Here is a 21,071-nt window from a genome sequence, read left to right as displayed (position 1 = left end):
GATTGTGAATTTAAATATATACTGTGTCGTATTCTGGGAAACTCAGACTCTCCCGTGCCTTGTGCGGAAAAAAAAAAAAAACATGATGCTGGCCGGTTAGATGGTAACCGACACTTTAAAAATATAATAAAAATAAATGAATTACCCAAACATTTCCTTAGTCACTTTTATTATTATTATTATTATTATGGTGGGGCTGCTTTATTACGTGAATCACAATTTATTTATGCTGGGGTTGCTTACGTGAAGACGTTTGGATAAGCTTGTATCACGTTTGAAAACCGTTTAAAGGATCATTATCCTGTTGCTTTACCGTAGAGCACAAGTTTTCCCTCTACATTCATGCATCCACACCCAATCCGAAATTTCTCTGCAATTTCACCATTGATCGATCGATCGATCCACGATTAATTCCACGCTCCCAATTAAGTTTCCAACGACTTCACGAACCCTACTTTTGTACGTTAGTCAAAAGTCGTGCAGCATTTTTCCTTTGGCATAACCTGGAAGTTGCCATGACTAGCTACCTACCTTATTCACTTAATTTTCTAAACGAGCAATAATGCAACTTTTTTTAAAGAATACCTACCTAGCGTGAAATGAGTGTTTTGGTTGAAGAAGCTGATTCTGCAGTTTGGTTGTATCTTGTTGGAGCACTTGTACTTGGTTTGATCGGAGAATTTAATTTGTACAGATGACTTTGGTGTGAAATGAGTTTTCACGAGTTAACTATGCTATATTTTTTTTTTGGATAAGGGGTGATTGTTAGATTAAGTCAATCATTTTTTATAAATTCAAACTTTTGGAATAACGTATAATTTAACATGGTATTAGAGCAAATGTACTGATCGAGTATTAAATTACCAGCTTAAGCTTATAGGAAGAAGTAAATTTAATCACTTTATCAATACTTTAACACTTCTCCTTACGCTCGACATGTAAAATATTTAATTGAAATGAAAAGTAAATGACAGAGTCAAAGTTCGAACTCAAGACCTTTGGAACAAGTGGTAATTTAATACTGAGTTCGAACATTGTTTTTGTCAATGATCTCACAATGCTGATATGGCAGTTATATAATTTTTTTTTTGTAAGATTAAGCTTTTGAAATAGTTGATAATTTAGGGATAATTACACCGTTGGTCCCTGTGGTATACCATAATTATTTTTCACTCCCTATGGTTTAAAAAGTTCATGGGAGGTCCTTCTGATATGCAATAATTACAAATCGATCACTGGCGTCAAATTCTGTTAAAATTTTTAACAAATTCCGTCAAATACAACGTCAGCGCCACATGTCGTCATCTTATTGGTGACACGTGGCGCTAATTTATTAAAAAATAAATAAAAAATACTTATTTTTTTTTTTTTTAAAAAAAAAAAAAACAAAAAAAACAAAAATGGGGAAAGGGGGTGGCCTGGCCACCCCTCCAGCCCATGGGGGTGGCCGCGCGCCACCCCCAGAGGCCGCCGGGGGTGGCACGCGGCCACTCCTAGATCTTCTAGGGGTGGCCCGATGGCCACCCCCAGAGGCCGCTTGGGGTGGCGCGCGGCCACCCCCTGGGCCTTGGGGGTGGCTGGGGGCGGCCAGGCCACCCCCAAAGGGGTGGCTGGGCCAACCCTTCAGCTTTTTTTTTTTTTTGAATTTTTTTATTACGGTAGACACGTGTCGCCATCTTATTGGCGACACGTGGCGCTGACGTGACATTTGACGGAATCTGTTAAAAATTTTAACAGAATTTGACGCCAGTGATCGATTTGTAATTATTGCATATCACGAGGACCTTCCATGAACTTTTTAAACCATAGGGAGTGAAAAATAATTATGGTATATCACAGGGACCAACGATGCAATTATCCCGATAATTTAATACTTTTCACACATTTAATAAATAATTGTAAACAGCAACATTACTAGGAAACTGTGGGGGCGTTGGCATTAAGTTTCGTCCCAAATTATTCTGTGGAAACTCACACTAAATTTCGCCAACCTTTCCAAAAGGCTTTATAGCACCTTATTTAGACGAAACAGAGGAAAAAGAAAGGACAGATAGTCGTGTTAGTATAGCTCGATCTATACCAAAAAGAGTTCTGAAACCAAGAGTTGATTGAATTGTTTCTCGTGTGTTTTGGGATCTCCTTGATCATCAAATACCGTCTCAATAACCCCCATCTAAAATGGAGAAAACAGGGGAAGATAAATCTGCCAGAACCATTACACTTGCTGGCATTCTCTTATTTCTTAACATACTTAACTGGGCCATTGTACTCAGAGACTTTTACTCAAGTTTTCGGTGTATACTTCACATGTTCATATGCCTTCTTCACCATGCATGGAAGATTTGGGCCACGTATCGAGAAGCTCCATGCCAGAAACTTTGTAATTGTAGTGATGAAAATGTGGATGATAAGAAGAGAGAAGAAGAGAAAATGGTGCGGAAAGATGCTGCTGCATACTCAACCCAGAAGCTGCTTCTTTGTGAAAATGTAGACGATTACAAGCTTTCTGTGGGAGAAGTGAAAACGGTAATGGAGAAACTATGTGACCCAGATGATGAAAACTATGAAGAGACTCATGAGATTGCAAGCCTGTTCGAGGAGGATCAGCCAAGCCCAGAAGAACTGGAAGAAGCTTTTGAAATGTTCGATCAGAACAGAGATGGGTTCATCGATGCAGGGGAGTTGGGAAAAGTGCTATGCTCATTGGGCCTCATGGAACGTCCTTTGGAAGTAGTGGAATGCCAAAGGATGATCAAAGTCTTTGATGACAATGGAGATGGACGGATAGATTTCAAAGAATTTGTTCAACTTGTGGAGCACAGCTTCTGCTGAATTCTTATTTTTATTTTTATTTTTTTCAGTTTCTTTCTCTCCTCAGTCCTCATGCAGCCCAAACTACCCGTCTTGTTGTGTTGTATTTGTTTATGAGAACTGTTTTCGAGAACAAAAATAATTACAAAAAAAAAAAAATCAATTTTCTGTTTTTTTTTTTTTTTTTTTTTTTGGGCTAAAGAAGCGTTTGGTAAACTCTTTCCTAAATCAGTTTCTGAAAACAAAAATCTAGCCTAATTTCATTTGGACAATTGTTCTGAAAATAATTTCTCTTCTTACATGTCTTAATCATAGTCGACACTCTCTTCTCTCTCCTGAGAGAAGTTTTTTATTCTTATGCATGTAACCACCTCCTCTGTGAGGGTTTCTTTCCACCTCTGTGCGGTTCTTACCGGGGGAGAAGGGAGAGACCTTGCTTTCTCCCTTCTCCCCATTTTCTCTTTGCTTAGAGCAGTCGTTTCCCATCTCCTCTTCGTAACCGGTCTTCTTCTTTTGCCTTCTTTTTCAACCATGAGTAGCGATGCCTTTGTTCTTCCTTCCCCGACCATTTCACTCTGTCTGGTCACCACCCTTGGGCCGGTTTCCTCCTCCAAAATACATGTCGTTCATGGATCTACAGTGATTCTCAAATTTGGTACTCTCGAAGTCAAATCTGTTACCATCCGTTCATCTTTTGCTCAGACGCGTCACACCACCATCTTCTTCAGCCTCCCAACTTTCCACTGATGTGTCCATCGTCTTGGTCCAGGCACCACACGCTTGTTCGTCGATCCTACGCTTAAGCGCGTGAATTACACGCGTCGTCGGGTGTTCTCCGAGCTGCTGCCAGAAGCTCCTAGGCTAGTTTTCCTCTGCCTCGTTCTCTGTTTAAGTTGTTGCTTTATGGACATTTTTATTGCTTTTTTTTAATTTTTATTGTATTTTTTTGTTTTCTTTTTTTTGAAACTACTATTGTAATCTGATGCATGTTTGTTTTGTGGGTTACTGTCTCACAATTTTTAATTGTTTTGTTCTTATTGTGGAGACTTTCGTAACTAAAATTTGGGCCGGTTCATCTCTTTTCTGTAGTCCCTGATGTGGACTATGACAGTGCATTTTTAGCTTCATCCTCATTTCGGTGGTTGTTGCTGGTTCCAAGTGGGAGTTCAGATAGGTTTGTCTTAATTTATGTTCTTTTTACTTCTGTAATCGCCTTGTGTGGCCCTTTGAGAAGACCGAGTCACTTGTTTGATATATTTCCTACTATTTGTAGTTATTTCTGCATTGTTTTAATTTATTTTAGGTTTGTTGTTAAAGAGCCCAACCCATTTTCATTTAAGAGGTGCTACACATAGGGATAAGCATGGGGCCCCGGCGGGGGGAGGGGGGGTGGCGATTTTCCTCCTTTTTTGACCCCGTCCCGCACCCCTGCGTGGGGTGTACCTGCGAACTGCACGAAAAAGGGAGAATTCGTGCGGTGCTAGGTGATGCGGGGCGTGGTGGGTTCCAAAGAAGGCCTAGATCTAGAAACATGAGAATGAGAAACCAAATGCAAATTTTCTCAAGAACCAAACAAATCATAGATAAATCACAAACAATGAAACAAATCAACGATTTTCGCAGCAATCAAACACTAAACTAAACATGAGAATGGACTCCCTACTTCACAGACTTGCCTTAAAAGCAACCCTAGAGCGTAGACTTCTTCCTCCATGGATTTCGAATAGTGGTGTCCAGTGGTGTATCTTGCTGTTACATTCTAAGGCCATCCTTAGACAAACACAGAAATGGATGGAGAAGCTGCTAAGAAATCAACAGTTCTCTATCACCTCTGAAGACCAGACCCTTGCTAGGAGCACAAGTTTGGAGAAAATTGAAGAAGTCTCTAGAAGACGAAGAAAAGAAAAGAAAAGAAAAATGAGGGGGGAGGGAGGGCCGCAGGAGGTTAAGTATATTAGAGTTAAGGATTTTTAATTTTTTTTTTTGTTATTCACGCGGGGTTGGGTTGGGCTAGGTGGGGCAGGGATCCAGGGAAAAAAATAACTTAAACCTGCACCCCGCCCTGCACGGGTTGGTTAAAATCCAACCCGTACCCATAAAAAAAACTAAAATTAGTGTTTTTAGGGGCGAGGCGGGGCGGGGGATGCAGATTGGGGCAGGTCCACGGGTTTTTGCTCACTCCTAGCTACACATCCCAAAATATTTTTCTAAAATTTGGTTTCCAAACGATGTATCACAATCTTATGTGATCTATCATTTTGGGATTATCTCATGGGATGATGACACATCATTTGAGAATAAAAATTTGGGAAGTAGAGCATTTTACTTTTCATTTTTAGAATCATCAATTTCCTCTTGACGAGGAATGGAAAGGATCCTCTCCTATAACTCTTTTTTCAATCAATTAGAAAAAAAAAAAAAATAGAAATAAAAAAATCTGTTCTTACATACACATTGATTTATTAGAAAATTTCGCAACAAACCCATTTCAACAATACAAAAAAAAAAAAAAAAATGCTGAATCTCAGACTAAAAGTAAACAAAATGGTAAAACATATATATGCACACCATGGAACAAAACTCAGCAAAACATATAAGAGAAAGAGAATTATAAGAGAAAGAGAAATACTGGAAGTGAAGCAAGTAGTGCAGTAGCACAAAAACTTAATTTTATTTTTTATTTTATTTTATTTTTTATTTTTTTTATTTTTTTATTTTTATGAATAATTTATAGTGACTTGTTTTCTTTTATAATTTATATATGTGTTTTCTTTTAATATATTCGCTCACTGTCAAGGAAAAAAAGCAAGTAATCACGCCAAATAAATAAGATAAGCCAGTTGAACCCGGCACCCGGCATGCATGAGAGAGATTTAAAAGAAGCTTCTGGCTTATTTATTCTGATCAATAAGCAAGCCTCTCTGTTTTTAGTTTTATTTATTAGTGGAAAAAAAAATATATATACTATACAGATATACGAGGTTCAGCTTTTTATCAAATCTTTTAAAATTGATCAAATTACTCATTAACTAGTAGTAGGTGACTTGGGTCAGGTCACCCACCTCCCCTCCCATTAGCCCATTTTAGCAGGGGCAGGGGTTGGTGGGGGTGGCTATTATCTATCTATTGTTTGCATGCATGCGCTCTTAGACTCGGGACAGAGCGTTTTTAGGAACCATGCGATTCAAATGACAAAAATCGATTGAAAAAAAAAAAAAAGGTCTTTTCTTTTTGGGGTCTTTTTTTTTTTTTTTTTTTTTGCGGTTTTCTTATCAGACAGCAAAGATTTTTTTTTTTGTCTGAAGTTATTTGTTTCAGGCACAAGGACTACAAAGAAAGCAAACGAAGAGTTCTCTAACATTAGTGAAGACATCTCTGTATGGACTTTGTGTATTTTTCTGTGTTTTTTGTTTTTGTTAGCTTTGTACCCTTTGCTTTACCTTTTCTTTGGATGAAGAGTGCTCTTGATATGTTCGGAATGGCTTTGAATTACTAGGCATGAGCTCTACTCGGTTAAGACGATTAGCATGTTATATATAGCCTAAAATAAGTGATTGTGTGTGTTTGTGTAGTGATGATTGAAGGCCACGTTGATAGATTTAGGTCATTAGCCCACAAACTAGTTAATTGTGACAGATCTTCATGATGGAATGAACTGTAGGCCTCGCATTCACATACATTTTCAATTGCATCCGCTTCTAATTTCTCTTTGCTTCTATCACATTTAAAACTCCATATTTTTTCAATTTATAAACCCTATTACAAGCATGTTTGCTTCCCTTTTTTTACTAGATCCTTTGGTATCTGCCAGTTTGTGAATTACTCAAGTTTGGCATGAAGTATAAGCAGGGCAGAAAAAAATTCACGATTCCTTTGACATTATTTTGAAGTTTAAATATTTGTTAGATTTCCTACCGTAGAACTATATATATATATTGACACAGGTTCAAGCAGCTGTCGGGCTGTGGCTGAAACTGACAAACCAAAATGGTGGGAAGAGAATGCAACAAATATGGTTGAATTCTACACAAGAATTTTTGGGTGCTCTAACTCTAAGTCATGCTGGAGATAGATTAGTTATTGTAGAATTTTAGGAACAATTTTAGGAAATTGGTCAGTATTGTTAATATTATTTTTTTTTATCAACTACTATTGCTTATCCTTGTTTGTTGTAATAAACTAATATGTTAAATTAGTTATGATTTTCATTATCAAAAAAAAAAAAAGAAGTTATGATGCTCCTTGTTCCTCATGATTTGGTGGTGAAATTTATGATTTAGCATGGTAATCTTTGGTTGATGAGGCTGTTCAAGAAAAACGTGGAGTATACCATAAACATTTGGTATTGCAAATGAAATTCCATCTCATAATTAACAGAGATAGCTGAAGGTAAATGTGGTTTTGAGGTTGATTTTGCAGTCTCCAATGAACAAAGAGTAAAGACAATATGGCCTCTTGCTGCAAACTTGTAGGCTCCAAGAATTGAGTTAGCATGTAATTTTACTTACCCATATGTTTTCTACGGGATCAATATTATTAGAATAATGATTATGTATTAAATTTAATATTTTATAGGTATCATTTTATGTTTTCAGAACAAATGATGATCTATCACATTAGGAATTGAAATTCCACTAATTACAATTTTTTACAACTTTATTGGCGAAAAGAGGGAGAACAAAATAAATATCACTAGATTTTATTACCGCACATCCATTGGTACCATAATAAGTTGCTGTTTAGACTTGCATAAAACTCAAACCTTAAGGATCGATAGAAGAATAAAGATTTACCAAGCATCTCATTCTTGCATATCCAATCTCAAGTAATCAGGTCAATACAACCTAAAACATGTCTATATCCTGGGGTGGTCTATACAGTCCTCAATGAAAATGGAGTTTGATGTTCAAAGTAAAATTTACTACAAAGAGAAATAAATTAACAATGACAAAGCTGCATTCGCAAGGAGGTAAAATATTACAAAAGAGAAATTACAAGAAAAAAAAAGAGAGCACAAAACAATGCCGAAACACAACAAAATGCATTGCAACGTTGCTTTGATCTTCGATTAATTTTTTGCTTTGGTTCATCTTCCCTTGGGAAGTTTCATCTTCATCATGAGGCAAATGTAGACGTTCTTTTGATCTTCAATTAAGTTGCCTGTGATAGTGTTCATTTACATCCCAAGGAAAATGTAGTGGGCCTAGTGCTTGCGATGAATTGTTAAATTCCTTAACCCAAAGGAAAACATAGAATTTGGCATTAATCCCAAATGCAGCCTTATAGTCCATCAAGAATATAGAAAATCAAATAAAGGCTTGTCAAGGTATAACATTGCTTTATGAAAAAAAAATAAAAAAATGCAAGCACAATTGAGCAAAAAGAGAGTGAATAAACCAAGATGAACACAAACTAGCTCATCCAAACAACAAAGATAAACACCAACACCATATATCATGATTGCATCTCCTCAATAACTACATAAGTATCAGAATCTGTCATTAGGAAAGCGACAAATCCAGATCTAAGAAACATTAGGCATTGGAGTACAACTTAAATTTGCAAAAATTCAGGCCTATGTATGAGAGAAAAATATGTAAAGTGCAAAGCATGAAAGAAACAGCCAAAAATATGACTTCTTGCATCAAATTCGACTGGAATGAGCCCTATCCAAACACAAGTACTCAAATTACACGAACCCCTTTTGGCCAAAAGTTCGAAAAAAAAAAAAAAAAAAAAAAAATTACCAAACACCCACCAAACCCAAATTCTTAACAAAACTAAAATCAATGTCCTCTACTCCTCATAGCCGTTCCTCGACCAAAATGGGTTTCTTTATTACCAATATACAGGAAAAGATGAGCTTCAAAATGGAGCAACTAAGTTCACAACATTAAGGGGCATGTTATCCGTAATTCAAAATTAAACATATTGTTATTCACAGGGTGATGGAGGGGCCAACAACACCGACTTATGAAGAATATTATAATATTAGTTATTTTTATTTTCCAGCCTTATTAGTTTGATTCATGCTTTGATATTTCAGAATCTTTGTGATGTTTTTCCATAATAGGATTGTTGCCCAAATAAGCAAGTCGGTTGGCAAGTTGTTTAGGGTTTACTGATTCCTATTTGAAGTACTCTTTGGACGAGAATCAGTAGTTGAATAAAAGTATTGTTTTTACAGCCCTGGAGATGAGACTTCTCAAAACAATGGTGTGACTCCATTGTGATTCTATTGTGATTGATTTTATCTAATTATTATTCTTCTTGGTTTATCAATCTCTCTGTTTGATCAGTTTAAATCAAATAAGTTCCAGTTCTGTTGTTTTTGGAGCTACGCTGCGTCACAGGGCTAATAAACCAGCACGTAATCAAACCATGCCCACACACAAAACAAAAAGAGTGTACTTTGCGAGCGTAGATGTCAGCGAGAGTGGCACCCCAACCGCCAAGGCCGAAGCTGAGTTGGACTATGGAGGATTCGAAGAGAATGAATTGAGGCCTTGCTGGTCCCACCATGTCTCTCCAGAACACTCTCTGCACCAAAACCCAACACCACCCACAACCTTCCTTGATTTACTAGCTTTTTCAGTCTCCTACCAACAAATCCAAGCAAAACACATATGAGTGAACCACCCCCCCCCCCCCCCTCCCCACCCCCCCTCCCCCACAAAAAAAAAAAAAAAAAAAAAAAAAAAGGAAGAACAATATTGACATTTTTCCGATTCACTTCCATATTTGTGGAGCAAAATATGAAAACTAATGTTGGTACAGTTTTCGGTATGGTGTGAATCTGCACGTTCCTTTGATGTTCTTCACGCTTCTCAATAACTCTGCAAAATAACAAAACCTAGGGACCCTTCCGGGGGTCCCGCTCCGATGCCTAAGTTAGCTTCTGTGAGAAAATAATGCTCTATGCATAAAATTGAGCCTTAGTTTATACCTGGGGTATGAGCCTATTTATAGGCATAGAGGTAGAGTCAAACCTGGATTAGGACTCCTGCTCCTTGTTGATCTAGAACTGCTGTCAGAGTTCTAATTGGACTTTAATCCTTTACTAGACTTCTAATTGGATATCTTCTTAGACTTCCAATCTGATATCTTCTTAGACTTCTGATATGATCATTATTCTTATCTGTTTGGACCTTATTTGACTTTTGAATCTCCTCTTTGGATCGGGTTGAGTGGGATTTATCCCCAACAGTTACCCCCCAATTCCCTTATTCGAAGCTTGCTTGAATAATGAGAATTCCATGTCTAAGGAAACCCGATCTTTGTCTCCTTCTAAAAACCTGCTAACCTGCAAAACCTGAGGGTTAAATCTTACCCCCCATTACTTTCTTGTGTTTTCCTTAGGGTTTTCTCCCTGTCTCTTGGAATGGCTAAATCCTGAAAAACCTGCAAAAACCGAGGGTTAAATCCGACCCCCCTTTCTTCTTGCTCTCGGCTAGGACTGATCCGAGAGTTTTCTTCTTTCTCTCGGCTAGGACTGATCCGAGAGGCTCCTTCTCGGCTAGGACTGATCCGAGAAGTTTTTTCTTGCTCTCGGCTAGGACTGATCTGGGACTCTCGGCTAGGACTGATCCGAGAGTTTTCTTCTTGGTCTCGGCTAGGACTGATCCGAGACTCTCGGCTAGGACTGATCCGAGAGTTTTTCTTCTTGCTCTCGGCTAGGATTGATCCGAGAGGCTCCTTCTCGGCTAGGACTGATCCGAGAAGTTTCTTCTTGCTCTCGGCTAGGACTGATCCGAGAAGTTTCTTCTTGCTCTCGGCTAAGACTGATCCGAGAGGCTCCTTCTCGGCTAGGACTGATCCGATAAGTTTTTTTTTTTTTTTTTTTGCTCTCAGCTAGGACTGATCCGAGAGGCTCCTTCTCGGCTAGGACTGATCCGAGAAGTTTTTTTCTTGCTCTCATCCGAGAGGGTCCTTCTCGGCTAGGACTGGTCCGAGAAGTTTCTTCTTGCTCTCGGCTAGGACTGATCCGAGAGGCTCCTTCTCGGCTAGGACTGATCCGAGAAGTTTTTTCTTGCTCTCGGCTAGGACTGATCCGAGAGCCTCCTTCTCGGCTAGGACTGGTCCGAGAAGTTTCTTCTTATACTCGGCTAGGACTGATCCGAGACTCTCGGCTAGGACTGATCCGAGAGATTTCTTCTTGCACTCGGCTAGGACTGATCCGAGACTCTCGGCTAGGACTGATCCGAGAGTTTTTGCCTGCAAAAGAAGCGACATCAACGGGTTCCCGGTCCCTAGACCGGGAACACTCCGATGCTTAAGTCAGCTTTATTCATTTATTCTGAAAATACTTATTCCCAAAATCTGGGGAATTTTCTGTCTAGTCTGAATTAAAAATAAAAGTCTAGTTCTTTGCAAATATAAATACTAAAAAATAAAAGCAAGCCTGAAATTCCCGAGAGTCCTTTTTATGGGATCATGGGCAGATACTGCTGTTGCCTCGGCTCTCTATGCTGTGGGCTTCTGCTTCTTCGGTCTCTCTTCTCTCTATGTCATCTCGGGGAGCATTCTCTTGATGCCTCTCGTCTAGCTGAGGACGGTCTCGGGGATAGTAATCCCGTGGCTGTTGATCTCGGGGCTGATAGTCTTGATGATTCCGAGGCCTGTTATTTCCTGGATGGTTCCGTCGCTCTCCCAAGAACCGAACTAGCTTGCCATTCTTTATGAATTCTTCTATTAACAACCTTAGGGTTACGCACCCCTTGGTGTAATGACCTGCTTGTTTATGGAAATCACAATACTTCCCTGCATTCCTATAAGGAGGATTACCTGGTATCTTTTGCGGTTCCCGAAACGCCGGATCTCTCTTGATCTCCATGAGGACTTCTGATATCTCGGCATTGAGAGGTGTAAAGTTGTAATCTTTGAACTTCTTTACCTGCCTCTGCTCTTCCCGATCAGCTTTCCTGAATTCTTTCCTTTTCTTTTCTGGGGCTGTCTCTTGGGGTAGTCTAGAACTGGCCATAGACTTCAGCGTCTCTTCCTGATTAATGAATTCTTCTACCTTATCCATGAGGCCCTGCAAGGTACTCGGTTGCTTCCGAATCAACTTTTTCATCAAAGGCTCCTCGGGTGAAATTCCCTGATAAATGGCAGCAAAGATCATATCCTCGGTCGGATCTTCGACCGTAGCCTTCTCTCGGTTGAACCGAGCCATAAACTCCTTAAGACTCTCGTTGCCCTGCTGGTGCAATGATAGCAAATATCTCGAAGGCTTCTTCCTTGTCCGGAAAGCCAAGAACTCCGTTAGGAATATCTTGGACAATTCCTTGAACTGATCAACGGAATTCGGGGGCAGCTTCCTGAACCAGTCTCGGGCATTCCCCGAAAGAGTAAGAGGGAAGGCCCGACATGCTACTTCATCGGGTGTCCCGTGAAGGTCTAGATGAGCTTTGAAATTCTCTAGGTGATCCAAGGGATCTCTGTCTCCTGCATAACTTAGAATTTGGGGTACCTTAAACTTATCGGGAAGCTGATAGTCTGCCACCCGTCTGGTGAAGGGTGAGTCTGTACCCATTAGGAGCTTGTCCACCATTACGGATCTGCTTTTGTCCTTTCTTTCCATCTCCATGTACGTGCACCTTCTCTCCAGCTCGGCAATAACTCTGCTCAGATCTCCTTGGTGGTCATCCTCCCTCCGAGGATTAATGTTGCTGTTGTGATCTTCTTCCTCACGCTCATCCCTGTTCATCTCGGGATTAGGCTGTTCCGGCCTCCTTCGCAGCAACTCGGCATTCCGCTGTGTTAAGGATTCAATCTGGGCTTCCAACGCTGCTATGCGATCTTGATCTCCACCCCCCGGGGGAGGGTTCGGTGGAGGCTGCAAATTATTCTGAATAACCGGCTCCTGTGGGGCCACGGGCTGTCGATTGGTCTGGCTTTCGGAACGTGTGTTCATCACCATGCTGGATCTTCTTTTTCTTTTATGAGGAACGAATAATCGTTTCCCACAGACGGCGCCAAACTGTTGGTACAGTTTTCGGTATGGTGTGAATCTGCACGTTCCTTTGATGTTCTTCACGCTTCTCAATAACTCTGCAAAATAACAAAACCTAGGGACCCTTCCGGGGGTCCCGCTCCGATGCCTAAGTTAGCTTCCGTGAGAAAATAATGCTCTATGCATAAAATTGAATCTTAGTTTATACCTGGGGTATGAGCCTATTTATAGGCATAGAGGTAGAGTCAAACCTAGATTAGGACTCCTGCTCCTTGTTGATCTAGAACTTCTGTCAGAGTTCTAATTGGACTTTAATCCTTTACTAGACTTCTAATTGGATATCTTCTTAGACTTCCAATCTGATATCTTCTTAGACTTCTAATATGATCATTATTCTTATCTGATCATTATTCTTATCTGTTTGGACCTTATTTGACTTTTGAATCTCCTCTTTGGATCGGGTTGAGTGGGATTTATCCCCAACAACTAACAACAATATGACATTCGAAAATTGGATTAATCCATTAAAAAAAGGAAGAAGAAAAAATCAGTTTTGCTAGAATTATGTGAATTTAGATCAATAATCATGTGAGAATCACACTAATTAGAGCTTAGCCCATGTAATCACAGAGTACCAGAGAATCATGTAGCAGTGAAGCACCAATTTAATCATAAATTTCAATGGGGAAAACCCCAATTTTCTGTTTGGTCACCAAATAATTCAATGAAAAAAAAGAAGAAAAAAGAAAAAAAAAAAAATCAAAACACAGTATTATTAGATTGTATTTGAGTGTGTATTTATCTAATATTTTATGGTTCAAATTAATTTGACATATTTAATAGTATAAATGTGGTCATTTAATCAATATATTATATACACTATTAAATAAAATAAAATATTGAGCATAAAATAAATCTTCGAAAAAAATCGGTGCGATTTGCGAATTAGGGTAAGTTTCGGGCTCAAACTGTCGCCCTCATATACTTGGCAGTTGGCAGTCTACTCATTTTGCAAGAACTAGAAGGGTCTGGCCTGATACTGGCTTCGCCATGGCTGTGCCTCCGGCCCATAAACTCGGGCTTCCTCTGATGAATCTTGTCAAGTTCAAAGGACTGCCTATCCTGCAGCAATTGCATTTGGAGGAGCGGCTGCTCCGCACGTCGTCGGAGAATTGGTGCATCATGAACGATGGAACCGATCAACCCGCTATTGTCATGGGCGTCTCAGGGTAAATAAAGAAACATCACATACTTTTTTAGTCACTTTCAAATGGGATTTTATTTCTATGTATTTTTCTGCTTGTTAAATTGTCAAAGTCGAGTAATTTGATATAAGTTATTAGCTGAAAGACCATATATTGAAATAAAAATTAAGGAATTAGGTGGACTGAATTGTTGTTGCAGAAACCCAAATGGACTAATTCAAGTTCAACGATGTTTGAACTCTATGTTTGTTCACTTTGCTTGGAAAGTTTTAGAATTGGGTTCACAAATCACAAACCTACCTTTGTGAGTTGGCATAGCGACTCTGATACGTAGGCACAAGTAGTGAATAAAGTGGATAAGAATATGATAAACGAGGAGGTTATGGAGTGTTTGATCTTAGATACATCAGAACAGGTGAACGACAAAAATTTGAAAGAGCTGACCTGACCCATTGGGTTTTTGAATGACTAGCTAGAAAGAAATATTACTGCTCAGCATGTTAATGATTGCTTGATCAGGGTGCATTCAATCTTTATATGCCTTTGAATTATATGATTAACTTTACTTATCAAAAAAAAAATAATTATATGATTAACTTCAATTGTCACATTTTTCTAATTTTGTCGTGCATGTGAGGACCATTTTCTTGTTATATAGTGTGTCTGCACTCCCAAAGTTCCATGGGCATGTTCTTCTCTTGGGGTTGTGGTTCAATATGTTCTTTTACATTGGACATGACTGACTCATAGAGGATTCCATGAATATTTTTCTTAGGAAGCCTGCAGAACTTCTCGAAATTGAATCTGTGTTATGTGATCAGATTCCAGTCATTAGAAGGTTTACCGGTGGAGGTACTGTAGTTGTTGATCCCGGCACAGTATTTGTCACTTTCATATGCAACAAAGATGCTGTTGCTGGCTTACAACCATATCCTAAACCTATTATGTGTTGGAGCAGCCTTTTGTACAACAAAGTTTTCCAAGGAACTGGGGATTTCCACCTTCGTGAAAATGGTACTTGCATTGAAACCTTCACTTAGCAATAGTGTATGATGTTTCAATTGGATATTTTCAAATTTTATTCTTCTTTGATTCTGATGATCTTATAGATATGGAACTGCAATTGATTTAAGCTTCTTTATGATGTTTTGAATTGCAATTGATTTAAGCTTCTTTTCATGGATATGGACTACTGTTTATTCATAGAGGGTCTAGCTTATATACCTTTTTAGGTCATGGACAATAGTAGCCAGAATGTTCTGACTTAAGGGTTTTCTTTGGTATGGTGTCAGATACCAAAGAAATTGTTGTTATGCTGACTACCATGACACTTATCCCAATTATTCCGCAAGTAGTCCTTGACAGTGTATGAATATCCCAATCCCATTTTGAAACGGGCTAGTAATATGAATAACTAATATATCTGTGTTTTAAGGTGGATGTGGATGTAATGTGTTTGTGTGTGCACATGTGTGCATATGTCAAAGTTATATTTAAGATAACTTCCTACTTATAAGACGAAACAACACTTGCCTTGAATGGGGCTCAAGTTCAGAATCTCACAATGAACTTTGTTACTTGAATTATTATTACTAATATTATTTTCTAATGCAAGAAATAGCATAGGAGGTGATGGTGACACCCCCTACCTGGGGCTGCAAGAAGGCATCCCTGAAAAGGACATGTTAATGTACTTCCCAATGATCCATAAGCAAGGCATTTATGGTCCCTATAGTGTTAGGTACCACCTCATTATAATATATGTGTAGCGGGATTTGAACCCAGAATTGAGTGGCTAGGAAAATGAGTGCATTTACCACTAATCCACCTGCTGCTGTGATACCTTCTTATGTCAATTTGAAATCTGAGCAATTGGATAAAATAGGTGTAATGAGTAAAAGTCAAAATTTCCAGTGTTAATTCTTCCTAGATATGTTAAAATGCATATTTGAATGGGCAACATGGGTGTGGAAATAGGACATTCCTTTATACTTCTTAAATCATTTGCAGTTCATAATAGATTTTGATTAGTGAGGCATTTCACCTAATTTTTTCTAGAACCTTGTGAGGGAATCTGAAGGATATGACAATCCACCAGTTTTCTAAGGTCCTACGATTTAAGGACTGGATGCATCGCCACACTCGATAATTTTCATGAGTCCAGGATTTAAAATGCCATACTTCTAACTTCAAAAGAAAAAAAACTTTTATTCGCTGATTTTAACAAATATAGTGTGATTAAAATGTAGTAACTACATTGTATATACCGATTTCTTAACTATAGTGATATCCATGATATCTCTTTCTTTTCTTTTCTTTTTCTTTTTTGTTCACAATTTTATAATTCTTGTTGATGAAACTGCTCTATGACGCTTACTTCATATTTTTCCTTTAGGTTTTATATATGACCTAAGGAATTCATATGGAAGAGTAAGGAAGCTGTAAATGTATAATTTTTTCTCATCTGATTTCAGATTATGTTTTTGGTAACCGCAAGTTTGGTGGAAATGCTCAATCCATTACTAAACACCGGTGGATCCACCACACATCTTTTTTATGGGACTATGAGGTCAGGAACATGGCTTACCTGAAACTTCCTGTGAGGGCTCCTGAATATCGACTGGTAATGTTAATGACTTCTCCAATTATATATATTTTATCCTTTTTATTTCTCTTTATTGCATTTGTTCTCATGTCAGTATCTTTTATTTATATCTGTTCTAAATATAACACATGGTCACACCATCATTGGAAAAAAGAACCCTAGTAAACATAGCCAGTGATGAGTCAAAAGAACAGGTAAAAGCAAAACACGTGATGTTGATAAACGTAGTTTGGATTCTATTTGATCTTTTGACATCTGATTAGAGGTTTTTATCTATTTATCTTGTCTGGTGAGGATATTGTTTGCATATATAGTATATATAGTGACTACTAATGTAGCACTATTTTGAGGAGGCATAACAAAGGGAAAAATGGAGGAACTTTTCACGATTTTCACGATTTGTTCTCTAATTTTTCATTGATTAATTTGAGACTTAAGATTATTCAAAATTAGAATTGCTTGAACTTCAATGTTGTTCAGATAAGTATGTAAATATTGGGAAATAATTAATAGGACAAGTATAGAATGAAACTGATAACTGGAAAAGCATTTTCACCTTGTAAATAGTCGGTGTGTGATGCAATCTAGTGTAAAATACTTTACCCCCACAATCTACCACCCATGTGTCACTTACTCCCACGAACTTTAATTGATTATAACTTGGGTCCTATTTCGAAATTTTGGTTTCAGTTTACCCTTTCCGTAAGCAAACATGCCTTAATTTGAACGGAAAATGCTTCACAAGAGTAGCACGTGCATCTATGGATTTTGAAATGATAAAAATTTCCCTAGAGCAGGGTTCCCCCCACCAAAAAAAAAAAAAAAACACTTGGAACTCCCAAACACGTGCATAGATTACTTATCTTTCTCCTTCTATGCTTCTTTAAATTTTAATTAGCCCCAAGCATTCAAAATCAATTCACCGCACTTCTAAGAACTCCCAACCGCTATAGCCACCACCGCCACCTATTTGTACCTTGTCGTACACCTCTTTTATGTCTTGTCCCTCATACATGGCAGATGCTTTCTTGCATAAGAAATACATTTGTTTGGGGATTTTGTAGTTGGATAAGTTTTGAAGCTTATAATTTTCATGGTTTGTTTAACACCCTCTCCATCTCCACACATCACCATTTGAGGAGGATAAGCATCAAACACCCAGAACCCATTATTTGGGCATCAATGGGAAGCTGGTGGATGACATGGGTTTGTCTAAAGGCTTTTTCCTGGAATGCATATCGGTGATGAACAGAGGGATGATACTAAGATGAGGGGATTTGAGTTGGGCCCTGATGGATTTGGCTTTGGTGATCATTATTTGGGTGGTAATATCCCATGGAATGTTGAAAAATATGGCGAGTATGAAGGTTCTAGCAATGGTTCTTCAGGTTTTAAAGGTTTTGAATCCTCTCATCTTTGAATTCCAATGAGTTTTAACAATGATGTGAGGTTGAAATTGCTTGGTTTGCTGGGTGGATATGGAGAGAGCGATCCTCACTCATAATCAGTCTAATGCTTTGTAGTCTAACCCAGTCGTAACAGCAAGGAAATGAGTTATTTATTTGAGAGAAGAAACGAACTTGGAAATCGTTGTTACTACAGAGGTTCAACTACATAACCTAGCTACATTTAGGCCCTTAACGGTGCTTCTAATTTTGTGGTTGGATGGGTCATCCAGTGTTAGAGCATCCTCATCAAACTCGGCATTTCAAAGGTTTAACCAAATTTTGGTGAAATTTCAGAAAACCACCTCTGCATCAAGCTCTTCATCCTTTCACCAAAATAAGTTATGTCAGAATCCATCTCCAAATTTGGCTCCAGATTTCTTCACGCCATTTGTTTTTTAATAATTTTTTTTTTCTTTCCCGCTTCTCCCCTTTCTTCCTCAGCGCCTCTTTCCTTTCCTTTTCTTGTTCCGTTTCATTTTCTGAGGATTTCTGTTTTTCTTTCTTCTCTCTTTTCTGAGAGACACCGAGAGACCCGAGAAGAGAGAGAAGCCGACTGAGAGAGAGAGAGAGATCGTGAGAGGGAGAGACCGGATCTGAGAGTGAAACCGGGAGAAGACCACCGGAGGTCCGATTTCCGGTGGTCGTTGCTCGAGAAACCGACGGAGGAGAGGACCCAGAACCGGAACCCGTCAGCAGAAACCCGACCCTCCAACGACCCAGACCCGATTTCCGGAGAGCAGAGGCGCGGCTTCCGGTGGATCGTAGGCCGGAGCTGATTTCCGGCGATTCTGGCCGGAAATCCGGCGACTTCCAGAGGCGATTTCAGGTGAGCAAGGAGTGCGATTTTCCCGTGATTTTTCCCTAGCTTTGAACAAAAATTCGCTAGGTAATTTCTGATGAATTCTTGTTCAAATTGTTATAGGTTTATTTTGATTTGTGATTTGTTGGAATTATCTTTGATGTTGGTTGATTTTCCGGTTGAATGGCATTCGGTGGGTTATGGGTATTTGTTGAATTTTTCCCCTGCTTCGGTGATGATGGTTCTGATAAATGATTGGGTGTTTTTGGATGTGAAATTATTGGGTAAAATTCACTGATTGGCCGAACCCCCTTTGAAACTGATTTTCTGTTTGTTCTTCTTTCTTCCGATTGTGTATGTGTTACGGTATTGTGTTGATGTTTGTAGAAACTTTGAGTTCTTGAGATACAGGTAAAGTAGTTATTCTCAAAACTGATAAAAAAAGAATATATAATTAAAATAGAGAAAAATTTAGAGAGTTTGATGTAAGAGTAACTTTAAAAGTAATGGATAAAATTAAAAAAGTACATTATTTGAGCTAAATTTGGAGAAAACTTTGAAGAGCTTGATGAGGATGCTCTTAAATAATTGGCAGTAATTGGTTTTGTTTAACACTCTCCCCACCACCACTCCTTTCATCTCCTCCTCCTCTACCACCATTCCCAGATTTTGATTTTGTGGTGGATCTAATTTGGTGTTTAAATCAATCCATGACGTGATCCAATGACCAGAATTCCCTACTTCTCATCCAGAACTCTCTCTAAGTAGTTGGGTCATTTAACAACTTGATGCAGGTGACATACACGTGCCACATTTTTCTGTCCAAATTTACGCTTATTTTTTTATGGAGGGGATAATCTAAAATCGAAGCTTGGAAATAGGGTCTAATTGTAATGAGTTGAAGTTTGTGGGGATAATAACACTGAACTGTAGTTTATGAGGACAAAGTGTAATTTATCCTTAATTAATTGTTTGACAGAATATGTGAATTTAACAAATAATTGAGTTGACAGTTATTCAACACAATCGGCCATTTGTGTAGAATATGAAATCATTCATATATGTGAGATTAATTAAGGTAGATGAAGAAACTGGGAGAGGATTGAGAATCTTGGAAGAAAGCAATGACTTCCATAGACTGGTGTGATTCAGGTTGCATCATTTATAGGTGATTGGCCAGGTGTAGTAGCTTATCAGCATGGTGAGAATGGCAGAATAAACCTAGTCACAAGCAGTGCAGCAAGTATTTCTTCAAAAAGTGGCGCAGGATAGTATCTTGGCTGGTCTAAATTTAGGTTTTTTTTTCCGGCGACTAAGCAAATTTAGCCACTCTGTGCTAAACAAGAGAAAAAAATGATGGGTTAGCCTGATAGCGTTGTCCAAACGCTTTTTCTATGTTAAATAGTTTTATGTTTGATTACAATTTCTTTTTTTTTTCCTTTTCCATTATTAGCCACCTCTACTGATGAGTATGCCATCTATTTTCTGTTCAGGCAAGGGGCCATTTGGAATTTATATGCGGCATGAAGGACTATATGCCAAGATCAATATTTATCGACAAAACTGTAGAGGCAACTAAAACCGAGTTTTCCCTTAGACTAGCAGAGTCAGAAGCCATTGAGACTCCTTCAAATACAAAATTTTGTCACTCAACAAGTCTATTGACATTGCAAGAATTGGAGGCAGCAGCAGCTTTGGCTGTTTCTTCATCTGAGGGTTCTCTCGCTGAGTCATTTTCATAGCAATAACAAGTGCTAATTATGCTAGAGGTCTTGATGCAATGTCACCTCTGAGTTTTGTTAACAATTGTACTGCTCTCTTTTTTTTTTCTTTCTTTTTTTTCCAATTCAAGATGCATTCAAGTGTAATAACAAAAATATTTAGCTATACGAATAAAGAGAAGGAAAAATTGCATCATTCGTCCATGAGGTTAGCCTAAATTATAAATTACTCTATCTGATATCAAAATTAATTTATAGATTCTTGTGGTTGGCTTAATTTACAATTTGCTCCCTAAAGTCAAATTCCGTTAAAAATTTTGACAGGTTTCGTTAGGTGCCACGTCAGTACTAATAAGATAGCGACGCGTGTTGATTTTAATAAACAAAAATAAATCTATTAAAAATATAAATAAATAGAGCTTAAAAAAGTATAGTTTCTTATTTTTTATTTAAAAAAAAAAATGAAGAACTTAGCATCCACGTGGATCCTTTTAAATTTTTTTCAAATTTTGAAAAACAACTATACTATT

General features: G+C 38.3%; 2 protein-coding genes across 2 annotated transcripts; both read left to right on the top strand.

The window, feature by feature from the left end:
• The first annotated feature begins 1,978 nt into the window (after positions 1-1,978).
• On the top strand, positions 1,979-3,871 carry LOC133875629 (probable calcium-binding protein CML47). The gene has a single exon (XM_062313825.1). It carries the CDS (start codon positions 2,179-2,181, stop codon positions 2,830-2,832), a length of 654 nt encoding a protein of 217 aa, XP_062169809.1. The 5' UTR covers positions 1,979-2,178; the 3' UTR covers positions 2,833-3,871.
• Positions 3,872-13,736: 9,865 nt separating this feature from the next.
• LOC133875594 (uncharacterized) lies at positions 13,737-20,737 on the top strand. The gene is made up of 4 exons (XM_062313769.1): positions 13,737-13,992; positions 14,744-14,982; positions 16,443-16,591; positions 20,314-20,737. The coding sequence occupies exons 1-4, from the start codon at positions 13,814-13,816 to the stop codon at positions 20,560-20,562; spliced, it is 816 nt and encodes a 271-aa protein (XP_062169753.1). The 5' UTR covers positions 13,737-13,813; the 3' UTR covers positions 20,563-20,737.
• Positions 20,738-21,071: the final 334 nt, after the last annotated feature.

This window comes from Alnus glutinosa, chromosome 8 (genome assembly GCF_958979055.1).
Source record: "Alnus glutinosa chromosome 8, dhAlnGlut1.1, whole genome shotgun sequence".
NCBI lineage: Eukaryota > Viridiplantae > Streptophyta > Magnoliopsida > Fagales > Betulaceae > Alnus > Alnus glutinosa.
This window is presented reverse-complemented; position numbering and strand designations above follow the sequence as displayed.

Excerpts from the sequence above, each read along its gene's own strand:
- LOC133875629 (XM_062313825.1), top strand. The coding sequence starts at position 2,179 with ATGGAGAAAACAGGGGAAGATAAATCTGCCAGAACCATTACACTTGCT.
- LOC133875594 (XM_062313769.1), top strand. The coding sequence starts at position 13,814 with ATGGCTGTGCCTCCGGCCCATAAACTCGGGCTTCCTCTGATGAATCTT. Across the intron at positions 13,993-14,743 it reads ATTGTCATGGGCGTCTCAGG|GAAGCCTGCAGAACTTCTCG; the intron begins GTAAATAAAGAA and ends TATTTTTCTTAG. Across the intron at positions 16,592-20,313 it reads GGGCTCCTGAATATCGACTG|GCAAGGGGCCATTTGGAATT; the intron begins GTAATGTTAATG and ends TTTTCTGTTCAG.